The sequence below is a fragment of the Prunus avium genome, chromosome 2 (assembly GCF_965620075.1).
Source record: "Prunus avium chromosome 2, drPruAviu1.hap1.1, whole genome shotgun sequence".
Classification (NCBI taxonomy): Eukaryota; Viridiplantae; Streptophyta; class Magnoliopsida; order Rosales; family Rosaceae; genus Prunus; species Prunus avium.
Genome location: NC_142285.1, coordinates 587385 through 602734, shown reverse-complemented (window position 1 = coordinate 602734; position 15350 = coordinate 587385). Strand labels below are relative to the sequence as shown.

At 40.0% G+C, this 15350-nt stretch overlaps 1 protein-coding gene and 1 non-coding gene across 2 annotated transcripts; one reads left to right on the top strand and one right to left on the bottom strand.

Annotated features, from left to right (window-relative positions):
- Positions 1–7952: 7952 nt before the first annotated feature.
- LOC148296182 (small nucleolar RNA R71) lies at positions 7953–8059 on the bottom strand. Its single transcript, XR_015834225.1, has one exon. It is a non-coding gene; the product is annotated as a small nucleolar RNA R71 (small nucleolar RNA).
- A 6004-nt stretch (positions 8060–14063) lies between these two features.
- LOC148296181 (uncharacterized) lies at positions 14064–15061 on the top strand. Its single transcript, XM_088247980.1, has 3 exons — positions 14064–14215; positions 14313–14824; positions 14856–15061. The coding sequence occupies exons 1-3, from the start codon at positions 14064–14066 to the stop codon at positions 15059–15061; spliced, it is 870 nt and encodes a 289-aa protein (XP_088104106.1).
- Positions 15062–15350: the final 289 nt, after the last annotated feature.

Below are 15350 nucleotides of genomic sequence, written 5' to 3'. Positions count from 1 at the left end.
TTCTCATGCTAAGCCAATAATTTATCTGTAAGCAGCCATTCTTTTCGTTGGTGAAGGTAACCAAGGTGTTTCCTAAGGCTTTACAACCCTTTCGAAGCATTTTGGGGCCTGATCTCTGAACTCAGACTCAAGGGGCAATTTCATCCATTTTGCTATTTACGGCAGCCCAGGCCCGTAGTAGCTGCCGGAAGAAAAAAAGCCCCTATATAAATTGGCGACTCTGCTGGGGATCAGGCCGTTATGTTCACCAACGCCTTTGAAGAAGAAGGCTAGAAGCAAATGCCTGGGGCTTGCTTGAGTCCCGAGGCCCCGTTATGTTCACCAACGCCTCCGAACCGTGTATCATACCCCAGCAGAGTCGCCAATTTATGTAGGGGCTTTTTTTCTTCCGGCAGCTACTACGGGCCTGGGCTGCCGTAAATAGAAAAATGGATGAAATTGCCCCTTGAGTCTGAGTTCAGAGATCAGGCCCCAAAATGCTTCGAAAGGGTTGTAAAGCCTTAGGAAACACCTTGGTTACCTTCACCAACGAAAAGAATGGCTGCTTACAGATAAATTATTGGCTTAGCATGAGAAGCTTGTGGCATGGGAGCAAAATCGACATGAGTTTAGCACCGAAGAGAAAATTGAGTGTTCTTGGGAGAAAAAGGGGTATTAAGGTAGGAGATGGAGAGTTTGCAAAGAGGTTTGGCTGAGAAAGGAGGGAAGGAAAGGAAAAGATGGCTTGGGCGCTATTTCTGGCAGCTCGACAGTGACTCTGTCAAATGTCAGAATAGCATGACAAAGGGGAAAGCTGAGGGAGGAGATGAACTAAGCACGAAAATTGATGGGTTTTGCATGCAAGAGAGGAAGCTTGCTCTCTGGTTGTCTGTTGTCATGATGGGTAGGAAATGCCCCTTTTTATAGGCGCTGGAAACTACCATTTTTCAAGAAACCCTAATGGCTTCTATCTAATTTGGCCAAGTTTTTCCCTTCCTTTCTCTCCTCATCCCTTCAATCATCCTATTTTGGTGAAATCCACTCTACCCAATCCCACAAAATCAGGGATTTTTGGGAGCTCAAGACCCTTTCCCGCAGCTACCTCAAAACTCTCATTTTCAGCCATCTCCTTCCTTTCCTTTCTTCCTTTTTTTTTATGGCCAGGTCTGATGGGGGAAAGAAATGGGTATGTACACTGGTTTGAAGGGTGTTTTGCTCAAGTATCCTTTGGTTTTTGGATGGCTTGTGTTGGGATTTGTCTTTGGCCATGTGCTGGAGGCTCCCAGCAGTCCACTCACATGGGTAGCTTTGGTTTTCTCGTTGTTTTTGTTTCCAGCTAAGTGCTGGAGAGATGGCAGATATTTTCCTTGGTTACTTGGGCCTCTCTAAGGTGATGGGTTAGTTTGTCAAAATAAATGGGCTAACCTCAATAAGTGTTGGCCTATTCTTTGTTGAGGTGTTGGGCTAATTTGGTTAAGCTAATGGGCTTTTTTGGTTGGGATATTTTCTCTTTGTGCTCACCCAAATGTTTGGGCCTAAGAAATGGGCCTGAGTTCCGAGGCTCCCAAGCAACCCCGGGACTTCCATTTCTTGGCCCATCAATGGGCCTCATGTCAACTTATTACCATCCATACCACAACCCACTCAAGCAAGCCCCAGGCATCTTGCGTGGCTTGGGCCCACTTAAGCTTGTAGCATGGCGTGTTGTTTATTTGCTTGGCGTGGCATGCGTGCAAGCGCATATGACGAACTTTCGCATGCCCAAATCAGGTTTCCTCTCGATAAGGTATTGCATTGGGCCAATAATTTATTTGGGCCGAACCGTGGATTTTTTGGGCCTCAACAATCTTCACTAGAAGAATGCATAAACTGACTCACTATACTTACTGCATATGCAATGTCAGGATGGGTATGAGTTAAATAAATCAACTTCCCCACAAGTCATTGATAACGTTCTTTATCAATCGGAACTTGATCAGGATATACTCCCAACTTGTGATTCTGCTCACTAGGGGTATCAATTGGTTTACAATCCAACATCCTAATTTTTGCAAGTAAATCCAAAACATACTTTCTTTGGGATAGAAAGATACCATGTTTAGACCTGGCAACTTTAATCCCAAGAAAGTACTTTAAATCACCCAATGATTTCATCTCAAACTCGGAAGCCAGATACTTCTAAAGACCTTGTATTTCTACCTAATCATCTCCAGTCACAATCATATCATCAACATAAATAATTGAAATTGTCAATTTACCTTTATGATGCTTTAGAAACAAAGTATGATCTGAGTTACTTTGCACATACCCAAATTTCTTTATAGATGTAGCAAATCTTCCAAACCACGCTCTTGGAGATCGCTTCAATCCGTACAAGGATTTCTGCAGCCTACATACAACACTCTCCTTAGAGATCACAAGAATACCAGGAGGAAGATCCATGTAAATCTCTTCCTGGAGGTCACCATGTAGAAATGTATTTTTGACATCAAACTGCAACAAGGGCCAATCGTGGTTAGCAGCAAGGGATAAAAGCACACGCACATTATTGAGCTTTGCCACTGGAGCAAATGTCTCCAAATAATCCACTCCATATGTCTGAGTATACCCTATAGCTACCAATCTAGCCTTGTAACGATCAACGGAACCATCAATCTTATGCTTCAAAGTAAACACCCATTTGCATCCAAATGCCATGTCTTATTCTTGTTCAAGGCATCCATTTCCACATTCATAGCATCTGTCCATTTGGGGCAAGATAGAGCATCCAATAGCTTAGTTGGCATACATTACTAAATAATTGACACAAATATGATGCATATGACTTAGATAAACGATGAGTTGTCACATAATGGCTATTAGGATATTTAGATTTGGCATGTATGTCAGGAGAATATTGTATTTTAGGTTTCCCACGAGTAGTTCATAGGGATAATTGATAAGTAAACATAGATAGATCATCAGAAATCACCTCACTTGACTCAATATCACGATTTGACTGGGGCAATGGCAGGGCTGATGGGGGTCTTGTATCAAACTCGTCTTCGCAAGAAACACAAGGAACAACATTAGTCGACCCAGGCGACCAGTCACAACCTTCTAGGTAACCTGTTTTTCTAGGCAGGTTGTATCAGCATCAGCAATTGACCTAGGCGACCGGTCGTTTCTAGGCAGATTATATTATCTTCTGCTCCAGACATGTGCGACCGGTCACTATCTTCTGGGCGACCGGTCTTTTTCTATTTTACTGAGTCCTCGCTCTTTGTGCTTCTGACTTGGTTTCTTTGTTTTATTTACTTTCTTCGCTTTTGGGCTTTCGTTTGGGTTGGGCTTTCATTTGGTTTGTGCGTTTCTTTGGGTTGGATTTCTGCATGTGTAAGACTGTTGTTAGGGCTTACTGTTTTATTTGTTTCTGTTTGGTTTCGTTTTTGTTTTTGTTTTTGCAACCGTGTTGTAGTTGTTTTTCGTGTTTGTTCTTGTATTTACTTGCTTTATTCCCTTTAATTCTTGTTTTAACGTTGTTGATGCCTGAATTCTTTAACATTGAGGACAATGTTTGTTTCTAAGTTTGGGAAGGGATAGCAAGTCTTTTTCGTTTCACTTAAATTCTTACTTTCTTTTATTTTGTTTTCTTTTCTGTTTTGAGTCTTTTTTGTTCTTAAGTCACTTTCCGGACATATATGATGAGATTGTGATGAATGTTTAAATGACTTGATTGAAAATGCTTTAAAAAAAAAAAATTGTTATTCACTAAATGGCATCGTTCTAGCATGATATGTTTGAAACCCTCTACCCACTTGCCATTTGTTTCATAATTCTCTAGTTGAGGGACTTGCATGATCCAAAGAATTGTATCAAGCATGAATTAGACTTGTATAACCATATAATGTGAGCTTTGAGCCTTGTGCTTCAATTCATGAGTGTTATACACATATTCTTTCTTTTCTTGTCATCTGAGTTGTTGTTTGATCTCATTATTCATTGATTTGGTTGAGCACTTAAAAGTCACTCATTCTTGTGCAATTTGATTACATGACATTTGAGAAATGATATTAAGGCCCTCTTTGGACCGTTTGTGCCTTTCAAGCTAACCCTATGCATGCTTAAGCATGATTTTCCATTGTTAACCACCTTGAGCCTATATGTATGCCTTTTCTTTCAAGTAACCAATTATTACTTCTAGCCTTAGCCTGAAAAACAAGAATTTACCTTTCTAAGGAACTCGTGAGCTTTAATTTAGATGTGTTTTTCATGCTAAGTTTGGGAAGGATTTTAAAAATTTTTAAAAAAAAAAAAAAAAAAAAGAGTACTTCACTCAAAGGGTGAAAGAAAAGAGAAAAGTTGTGGTTAAGTGGCAATGGTTTCAAATTCAATTCCATGTTTCTTGGTTGTTCAAATGGAAGGAAGGAGTATGAATCGTAATTAGTGGAGGTATAAGGCTTTGTGGTCTATTTGATCACCAAAAAAAAAAAAAGAGTGAAAATCTCAAGCGTGATGTTTCAAAGTCTTTTAGTCAACGATTATATGCTCTTACATTGTGAGTTCCTTGGACTTTGTTGTATCCATATCCTTCATTTCTTACTCACCTAGCACCCTTAGCCCCATTACAACCTATAATAAAGACCTAAATTGATCCTAAATGTCATGTGTTTGAATTGCACACTTTCTTCTTATTTTAAGTGTTTAGCATCCTTCTTGAGATCATATTCATGCATGTTTTTCATCTTGCTAATTGTGAGTTAAGTCCCTTATGGTTTAACTCTATTCTCATATTTATTATTGAGTGATGCATTGTAACCCTCTTCCGAGTGATTCATTTGTGAGAGGACAACTTTGGTGAGATTTGAAGTTACATTTGTGCTTGGTATGATTTTTGAAGTTGTGTGAAAACTGAAATTGGAGAATGAGTTTCATTTGGCCATCACACTACAACACTTGAGCATGTTGTGTTCTGAACTTTGCCGCCTTGTGACTAATGTCTAAACTGAGTTTTTCTTGTGAAAACTTTTGAGTCATTTGCATGAGTCGCTCTCTCTTCGGAAAGTGTTCGGAAAGATTTGTTTCGAGTCTTGTTTTAATTTCTGTTTTGCTCGAGGACTAGCAAAAGATAAGTTTGGGAAGTTTGTTCGGTTCATTTTTACACATGATTTTTCATGTTATTCACCCACTATTTTGAGTTAATTCTTGACATTTTATAGCTTTTTACTTCCTTTTTGTGTTTTGTTAGATTTTACCTTGGTTGGAATGAAAATGAGCTAAAAGTGCATTATTGGTTATAAACTTTGTTTTTGTTCATTTTCGTAGGTCAACTTCTTGGCCTGGGATCAACATGCTCTGGTTCTCGGATGAGGTCATGATCTTCATGAGACTTGTTCCAATGGATGTTAACTACAACATATTGAAATTTGAGCTCCATTGGACAAGTATTGCCTATCCAACCAGTCCAGCATGTTACCACAGCTCTGGAAATTCGGAATTGGCCAGCTTTTACCTCCATTGTGTTATCTTGATTATTCTTGTTACCATAACACTTGGTAACAAGAATTTACCTTAGTAGATGAGAAATTTTCTGAAGCATTTGGCATCTTTGTGAGGACAAGGCTTCATCATTTGCAAGGGGACAAGAAGACAATGGGTGAAGACTTTGCATTAGAATACTAAAAGTAAAAGCTGGAAAGGAGGAGAGAGGGAAGCAAAAGGGAATTGCAATCTGAAGTTGGGGAGCCTTTTGAACGTGGGGAATGAAGTCATTCCAATTTTACACAGAGGAGAGCAGATTTTGGAGAGCTTGGAGCTTGGAGAAAGCCAAGGTGCAGCCAAGCTAAGTGGAGAAGAAAGCTTCCACCATTGATGACCTTGAAGCTTTCATCATTTTCTCAAAATCTTTAAACTCTTTCTAATTTTATTTTGAGCTTGTATTTGGAATAAGTATGAGCAACTAAACTCCATAGCTAGGGCTTAGGTTGAAGCCCTAAACATGATTACCTTATTGTTTTGATACTTGAGTGTATGAATTTCTAGATATTGTTGATGAATTCCAATTCACCAAATTAATCTATCCTTGATGTGTGTTTTTCCTTGGTTGGCCATCTTTGAAAGCATGCTTCTTGAGATTGTTGGGATTATGTGTATCTTCATGTTATCCTAAGCAATAAATGGATGAAGTAAGAATCATCCATGTGAATTGGTTTCTTGAATACCTAATGTAAACACCATGCTATTAGGATTCTTGTGATGTTCATATTCTCTTTGAACTTAATGGGTTTTTCTTGTAATTGAATCAAAGTACTAAGCACACCTAGATTCGATTATAGGGAAGGCACAAGTATTGTAGCACTCGTACTGCACTTTACGTACATTAGAGAGAATCAATGCGTCTTGAGCCACTCGTACTGGTCTTGATTGCGAACATCTTCATCAACACGTTTAGAGTTCATCACTTGAGTATTCATGAACTTGGGTAGAATTGTTTAGGGTGGATTCTGAAACCCTAGTGTTTGTTACAATTTGTTTCCACTCTTTGATAATTCATCTCTGCCATTCTCATTAAATTTCAAAGTCCATTTACTTTCATGCAATAGAAATAGGTCACATCAAACAAATCAAAACCCCCCCCCCCCAAATGTGTGTGTGAGTTGCGTGTTTGACACGTTTTGTGTCTTTGTTACTGATTTTATTTGTTTCCGTAATTGTTTTGGACTTTTGGTCCGCTCTGTGTTCTTCCATTTTCTGTGCTGAATCCAACCGTATAAGGAACGTGAATTTTGGACGTATGGTTGGAAAGTTATAGGCAAAACACTGGACAGAGGTTGAAACGAAAAAAACAGAGAAAACGACTCTGCCCAAGAACGACCGGTCGCTAGTGTCTCACGACCGGTCGCTCAGCACACAATTTTGAGGTTTCGACTCTGTTTCAAAACGACCGGTCGCTTTTACCTAACGACCGGTCGCCAGACCAAAAACGACCGGTCGCTCTTACCTCACGACCGGTCGCTGGTCACTGTTCACAGCACATTTCCTTTTTTGTTTTGTTTGTTTCTTTTACATTTCTTTACTTTCTTTTTAGTTTTAAATTTGCATTTGTGCATTGTGGTGTGTTAGTTAAGTGTTCTCTTTGTACTCGAATTAGAACTTATAAGAAACCGACAAGTTCTTCGTGGGATCGACCCCGTACTTACACAATCTATACTTCGATAGATTCGTGCACTTGCGGGTATTTTTAATTGGTTGTTTGCACTTTAATTTGTGTCCTTTTAGGAATGCAACAATTTTTGGCGCCGTTGCCGGGGAACTGGCACGGTTGCTTATATGTTTTGTTTGAGTATATTTAGAGTACTTAATTTTATTTTTATTTTTCTTTGTTTGTCGTTTCATTTTATTTGAGTTTGTTTTTGTTTCTTCTTATTGCAGGAACACTCTGTTTATGTCCCTTTTGAATTTGGATATTTCATTAGATTGCACAATAGAAGATATCCAAGCTCAAGCTTTGAGAGAAAGGAACATCCAACTAGCTGTGTCTACTCCATTGCCTTTGTCATTCTCACCGTTTTCATCATCACCCTCATCACCAAAAGTCGAGTCACCTCCACCTGGCAGCCCCAGTTGCCAATGCGGAACTTACTATGCAAGAATACTCTTCACCGCCAACAACTGGACAGCCATCTTGCATAGTATATCCCACATCCACTTTGGAAAACTTTGAGCTGAGATCGGGCATGATACACATATTGCCTAAGTTCTTGGGAAATCCCGGAGAAAATCCTAATGCACATATCCTAGACTTTGAGGAAGTGTGTTCCACAATAAAGATCGAAGGCATGAGTAGTGATGAGATAAGAATGAGACTTTTCTCATTTAGTTTGAAGGATACAGCAAAGGAATGGCTTCACTATCTACCTCCAAATTCCATCACAACGTGGACGGATCTTGCTACAAAGTTCTTGCAACATTTTTTCCCAGCACAAAGGACAAATGAACTCCGAAGTCAGATTACAGGAATTTTGCAAAGGCCGGGAGAAAGCTTCCAGGATTATTGGGACCGTTTCAAGAAACTTCTAATCATTTGTCCGCATCATAATGTACAAGCTTGGCTTCTAATGCAACACTTCTATGAAGGACTTTTTGAAGCGGATCAAAATAATGTGAATGCAGCTGCCGGAGGAACTATAATGACCAAGACTCCAACACAAGTGCGAGAAATATTTGATCTTATTGCTGCAAATGCTCGCCAATATAATTCAAGGCAAAAACCAGTCAGAAAAGGGGAATCCTATGATGTAAGTACCCTTTCTAGTATGGAAGCTCAGATTGCAAACCTAACCAACATGGTGAAGAAATTGGCACCGGGATCATCCAAGGTTTGTGCATTTTGCTCCACAATTGGTCATGACACTGAGGATTGTCCCTTGGCACATGAGGAAGCAAATGCAGTGGGCTCATTTCAGAGAAATCAGTGGCCTAAGAATGATCCTTTCTCACAAACATACAATCTGGGGTGGAGAAATCATCCAAATTTCAGGTGGAGTGACAATTCGAATGTTCAACAAGGGCCAACTCAACCACCTCAAGGGCCAACTCACCCACCTCAAGGCCAACAACATACTCGCCCACCTCATGGTCAAATGCACTACTACAATCCACCACAACCACCACCTCAACCACAATCTACAGGAAAATCTTTGGAAGAACTTGTTGCTTCCATGGCTAGAAACACAGATAGTTTCATCACTGAGACAAAAAGCTACATGCAGAGGAATGACACCCACATGCAGAAAACGGATAAGGCCATTGCCAATCTAGAAACTCAAGTGGGACAAATTGCTACAGCTTTGAGTCAAAGGGAACCTGGTATGATGCCTAGCCAACCAGTGATTAATCCAACTGGGCGGGAGCATGTTCAAGCAGTTACCTTGAGAACTGGTAAGGTAATTGGTGAAATTGATGGTTCTAAAGATTTGATTCAAAATGTTGATGACATGCAGGTTGAACAAGTGACTGAGCCTAAAGGAAAGGATGAAAGCAACAAAGAGAAAGATAAGCAAGCAGCTTCTTCATCCGAGTGGATCCCAAAGCATGAACTTGCAAGAAGGGCAAGAAAGGAGAAGGTAAGTCGTGAACCTACTGACGAAGAAATCTTACGTGCTCCTTTTCCTCACAGGCTTATGAGTTCCAAAAAAATTCAACAAGCCAAGGAAATATTGGAAACCTTCAGAAAAGTGCAAGTCAATATTCCTCTCTTGGATGCAATCAAGCAAATTCCGAGTTATGCAAAGTTTTTGAAGGACCTTTGCACCAACAAGAGGAGATTCCAAGATCATGAAACGGTTGCACTAACGGAAGAAGCTTCTGCTGTTTTGCAAAGGAAGCTCCCTCCCAAATTAAAAGATCCAGGAAGTTTTACAATTCCTTGCATTATTGGAGATAAATTGTTTGACAAAGCTTTACTTGATTTAGGTGCTTCAATTAATCTGATGCCTTATTCTGTTTTTGAAGCCCTTAACTTAGGTGATCTTAAACCAACTTCTGTCAGCATTCAATTGGCGGACCGATCAGTGAGATATCCAAGAGGAATTTTGGAAGATGTACTTGTGAAAGTAAATGATCTCATTTTACCAGCTGACTTTTTGGTGCTAGAAATGGAAGAAGCTCCTATTCCGGGTGCGGATCTTCCATTGATTCTTGGCCGCCCTTTCATGGCCACTGCAGATACTGTGATCAATGTTCGACAAGGAACATTGACAATGACAGTTCAAGGGGAAACAATAAAGTTCAAAGTATATGATGCATTCAAACTCCCCAATGATGAACATGAATGTTTTCGTATTGATACATTGTGTCATATTGTGCAAAATACATTTAATAGTACTCATGGTACTGATTCATTAGAAAAGGTGTTGATACAAAATCCTCAAGTTGCTGAAATTGTTGATAATGAGTTACATGAGACTGTGAAATTCCTTGATGCATGTCCAGCCATACCACGTAAGTACACTCCAAATTTTATACCTTTGCCAGTCAATACTGAAAAGCTTGTTCCTTCTCTTGACAGGGCACCCGAGTTAGAGCTCAAACCATTGCCATCCCACTTGAAGTATGTTTATTTAGGTGAAACAGAGACATTGCCCGTGATTATTGCTAGCAATCTCAATGTGGAAAATGAACAGAAGTTGATGCAAGTGTTAAGAGAACACAAGGGAGCAATTGGTTGGAGTATTGCGGACATCAAGGGAATAAGCCCAACAAGATGCATGCATAGAATTTTACTGGAAATTGATTCCAAACCCACAAAGGATGCTCAACGCAGGTTAAATCCAATCATGACAGAGGTAGTCCGAAAAGAAATTCTGAAGCTATTGGATGTGGGTATAATTTATCCTATTTCTGATAGCAAGTGGGTAAGCCTGGTCCAAGTGGTTCCTAAAAAGTCAGGAATAACTGTTGTAAGAAATGAGGAAAATGAACTTATTCCTTCTCGTGTCAAAACGGGATGGCGTGTTTGTATTGATTATAGAAAATTAAATACCGCCACCCGAAAAGATCATTTTCCATTACCATTTATTGACCAAATGCTTGAACGTCTTGCAGGTCACAGTTACTACTGCTTCTTGGATGGCTATTCAAGATACAACCAAATTGCCATCGCTCCTGAAGACCAACACAAGACGACATTCACATGTCCTTATGGTACCTTCGCCTACCGGCGTATGCCATTTGGATTGTGTAATGCCCCGGCCACCTTCCAACGATGCATGATGAGTATTTTCTCCGATATGGTAGAAAAATTTATTGAAGTATTCATGGATGATTTTAGTGTGTTTGGTCATTCATTTGATTCATGCCTTAACAACTTGTCTTTAGTTTTGCAAAGATGCCGGGACTGCAACTTAATTCTCAATTGGGAAAAGTGTCATTTCATGGTACAACAGGGAATTGTTTTAGGTCATGTGATTTCCAGTCAAGGCATTGAGGTTGACAGAGCCAAAGTTGATGTGATAAGCGGTTTGCCACCTCCCACATCAGTGAAAGAGATCCGATCCTTCTTAGGACATGCCGGGTTCTATAGAAGATTCATAAAAGATTTTTCTAAGATCTCTCGACCATTGTGTAACTTGCTTGCCAAAGATGCAAATTTTGATTTTAATGATGAATGTTTGGCAGCTTTTCAAAGGCTCAAAACTCTTCTCACAACTGCACCTATCATTATGCCTCCAAATTGGAATTTACCTTTTGAATTAATGTGTGATGCATCTGATTTTGCAGTTGGAGCTGTATTGGGACAAAGAGTTGAGAAGAGATTGCATGCCATATATTATGCAAGCCGTACCCTTAATGATGCTCAGTTGAACTATTCAACTACTGAGAAAGAGCTTTTAGCTGTAATTTTTGCTTTAGAGAAATTTCGTTCGTATTTGATAGGCTCTAAAGTAATTGTTTTTACTGATCATGCAGCTTTGAAATATCTCTTGGCAAAGAAGGAAGCAAAACCAAGATTGATACGATGGGTTTTGTTGCTCCAAGAGTTTGATATAGAAATCAGAGATAAGAAGGGATCGGAGAATGTGGTAGTTGACCACCTTAGCCGATTGATCACTAACTCCAATACCGAAGAAGACACTCTTCCTCTTCGTGAATCCTTTCCTGATGAGCAACTTTTTGCATTACAAATTTCTGACCCATGGTATGCTGACATTATCAATTTTCTTGCTACAGGAAATATACCAAGGGACTTGTCAAGAGGTCAAAAGGACAAATTGCTGAAAACCACCAAGTCCTATGTGTGGGATGACCCATATTTGTGGAAGTATTGTTCGGACTCCGTGATTAGGCGATGTGTTCCCGAGACCGAATTTCAGTCCATACTCACATTCTGTCACTCGAACGCATGTGGTGGCCACTTTGGATCCAAGAAGACAGCATTAAAAGTTTTGCAAAGTGGATTCTATTGGCCAAGCTTGTTCAAAGATGCCTCACAATTCTGTCTATCTTGTGATAGGTGTCAACGAATGGGTAACATTTCATCTCGAAATCAAATGCCTTTAAATCCAATTCTAATTGTTGAAATATTTGATGTTTGGGGAATAGATTTCATGGGTCCATTTCCTTCATCTTTTGGAAATCTATTTATTCTACTTGCGGTTGATTATGTTTCAAAATGGGTGGAAGCAACTCCAACCAAGACTAATGATGCGAAAGTTGTTCTTAGCTTTCTTCGAGCCAATATCTTTTGTAGGTTTGGAACACCGAGGGCCATCATTAGTGATGGGGGATCCCATTTTTGCAACCGATCATTTGAGACCCTACTCAAGAAGTATGGCATAACTCACAAGGTGTCCACCCCCTATCACCCTCAAACTAGTGGACAAGTGGAGATTTCTAACAGAGAGGTGAAGCATATATTAGAGAAGACTGTTGGTCCTACTCGAAAGGATTGGTCTTTGCGCCTTAACGATGCTCTCTGGGCCTACCGAACTGCTTACAAAACTCCAATCGGTATGTCTCCATTTCGCTTAATCTTTGGTAAACCTTGTCATTTACCTGTCGAGCTTGAACACAGGGCCCTTTGGGCAATTAAGAAGTACAACTTCGACATGAAGGAAGCAAGAAATATCAGAAGGTTACAACTGAGCGAACTGGACGAGCTTCGCAATGATGCTTATGAGAACGCAAAAATTTACAAGGAAAAAACAAAGGCGTTTCATGATAGGCATATCATTAGGAAGTCGTTTGAAATAGGGCAAAGAGTATTACACTTTACCTCTAAGTTCAAGCTTTTTCCAGGTAAGCTTCGATCCCGTTGGACGGGCCCGTATATTATTACTAATGTCTACCCTTATGGTGCAGTTGATATCCGACATATTAGCACGGGAAATGAATCGAAGGTTAATGGGCATAGGTTGAAAGTCTACCACGAAAATGTTTTGCATCAAGAAGATGAAGTGCTCCACTTCATTGATGTACCTGCTATGGTGCAAAACTGAGTTGGGAAGGTAAGTCCCAATTTAATCTAAAAAATAATAATAATAATAAAAAAATTAAATAAAATTAAATTAAATTAAAAATTAAAAAAAAACCAGAAAACGACCGGTCGCTTTTGCCTTGCGACCGGTCGCTCGTTGGTATTTTGGAAGAATTAGACTCTGCCTAAGAACGACCGGTCGCTTTTACCTAACAACCGGTCGCTCGTTTGGTGTTTTAGAAAAAATTGAATCTGTTTCAATGCGACCGGTCGCTTTTGCCTTGCGACCGATCGCGCTTCTCGTATTTCAGTTGTTTTGAATCTGTTTCAAAGCGACCGGTCGCTTTCCACTCGCGACCGGTCGCTCGTCACGATATTTTTTTTAAACCGTTCCTTTTCTTCTTTTCTCTCTTCTCTCTCCTCACTTCTTCTTCTTCCCAGCTTCTTCCCCTTCGTTTTCTCTCTTCTCCCTCCCTCTACCTCCCTCACAACTCACCCTAATCCTAACCCAAATCACACTTTTCTCACTTAATTTTTCGAGTAGAATCCATTTTTGGCATCTATTCCTTGAAATTTCAAGTGTTTTCATCAATTTTGGGTGATTTTCAGTTAGGGTTACTGTAGCAACAAGGTAATTTTCGATTTTTTTTTTCTTGGTGTTTTCTCTTTGATTTTCTTACTCTAATGCATTCCTATAGTTGTTTTGTATCTAATTTGTTGATTCTCTTGTTTTTGTTTTGGGTTTGGATTGTGATTATCATTTGGGGTGATTTTCCTCAATTGGGTATGTTTTTCTCACTCTCAATCTCTTATTTGATTATTGTTGTTGTTATTTGTGTTTATTATTGAAATTTTGTCATTATGGTTGATTGTTGGGAATGTTGTTTACATTTTGGAATTTTGGCATAATTGTGCATTGTGTTTAATTTTGTGGCATTGTGGAATTTTGCATTGTGATTGATTTGTTGAATCGTTCGAATTGGTGCATAATTGAATTGTGGCAAATTTTGGCTATGTGCATGCATTTTGGTTTTGATATTGGTATAATTGTGGCATTTTGCATGTTTGGGAATTGTGGCATGAATTTTGTTGTTGTCTTGCTCTGTGCATTTTGGTTTATTTTCCTTAGATGTCTAGAGCTAAAAAGGGTACCAGAGGGGGTGCATCTTCTTCCGGAAGTACACCTCAACCGGAAGAGGCAATTCTCACTGCCACTGTGGTTACTGAGCGTAACCTAGATCTTAGTCCCTCCATCCAAACCGCTGGACTTATTCAAGTCCGGCACCTTCTTAGGGACCGAAACCTCTTACATTTAGCTCGTCTCTATAAAAAAATACAATGAATCATTTGTGCGAGAGTTTTATGCTGCTTTCCCTAGGGAAGAGTCTAGAGATGATGAAGATGATGATGATGTACCCCTTAAGGTTCGGGGCAAAACTTTTGAACTATCCACCTCCATTATCTCTGAGGTTCTTCACATACCTGAGAGTGGCACTCATAGTTGGAAACAATATTTGGGTAGGGATTTTGACATGCAAAGCGCAGCTGAAACACTTTTTTATGCTGACCCTGCTGCCTTTGCATCTCAACCCAAAAAGACTGTCCTCATTCAGGGTAAGTTGACACCCTACTTTGCCATCCTGTGGAGCTTTGTGCGCCACAACATCTACCCATCCGGCCAACGGTCGGAAATTCCCAAAGTAGGATTCATGATCCTGAAAATTTTGCATGAGGGAACTTTTTCCCTACCTATTTGTGACATCATTTTTGAACGCCTGAAGGCTTGTGCACGTAAGAAGAACATCATATATTATCCTTGCCTTGTTAGCATGATTTGTGAACGCTCAGGTGTTCGGGCTCGCTCTACTGATATATATGTTGAGCCCATGGGTCCCATTTCGGACACTTCTGTGTCCTAGAGCATCTCTCAGAGGCGCCATGCACATGCACCTGCTCCAGTGCCGCCCCGTATGCCACCACCACATGGGCCGGCCCCAGCACCGCCATTCCCACCTGCTCCCACTGTCGACACTTCTGCTTGGGAGCCCTCTCTCCAAGCCATTTGGGACTTGCAGATGCTTCACCACCAGCAGATGCAGCTTCACCACCAGCAGTTGCAGCATATGAGCACCTCCATTGACGCCATTTGGACGCACCTCCAGATGCCAGGTCAACCCGGGACCTCTGCACATGATGATGATGTTGTTGATGATGATGATGATGATGATGGTGATGGGGATGATGATGTTCAGTAGTACTTTGCGTATTGTACCTTTTTGAGCTTTTCGTTTCTTTTGTTTTTGGATTTTATTTTGAGACGGTTGTTAGTTTGTTATTTCAACTTTTATTGTTAGTTAAATCTTTCTTTCTTTTTTTGTTGTTGTTTACTTTTCCTTTTATTTTGTGATTATCCATT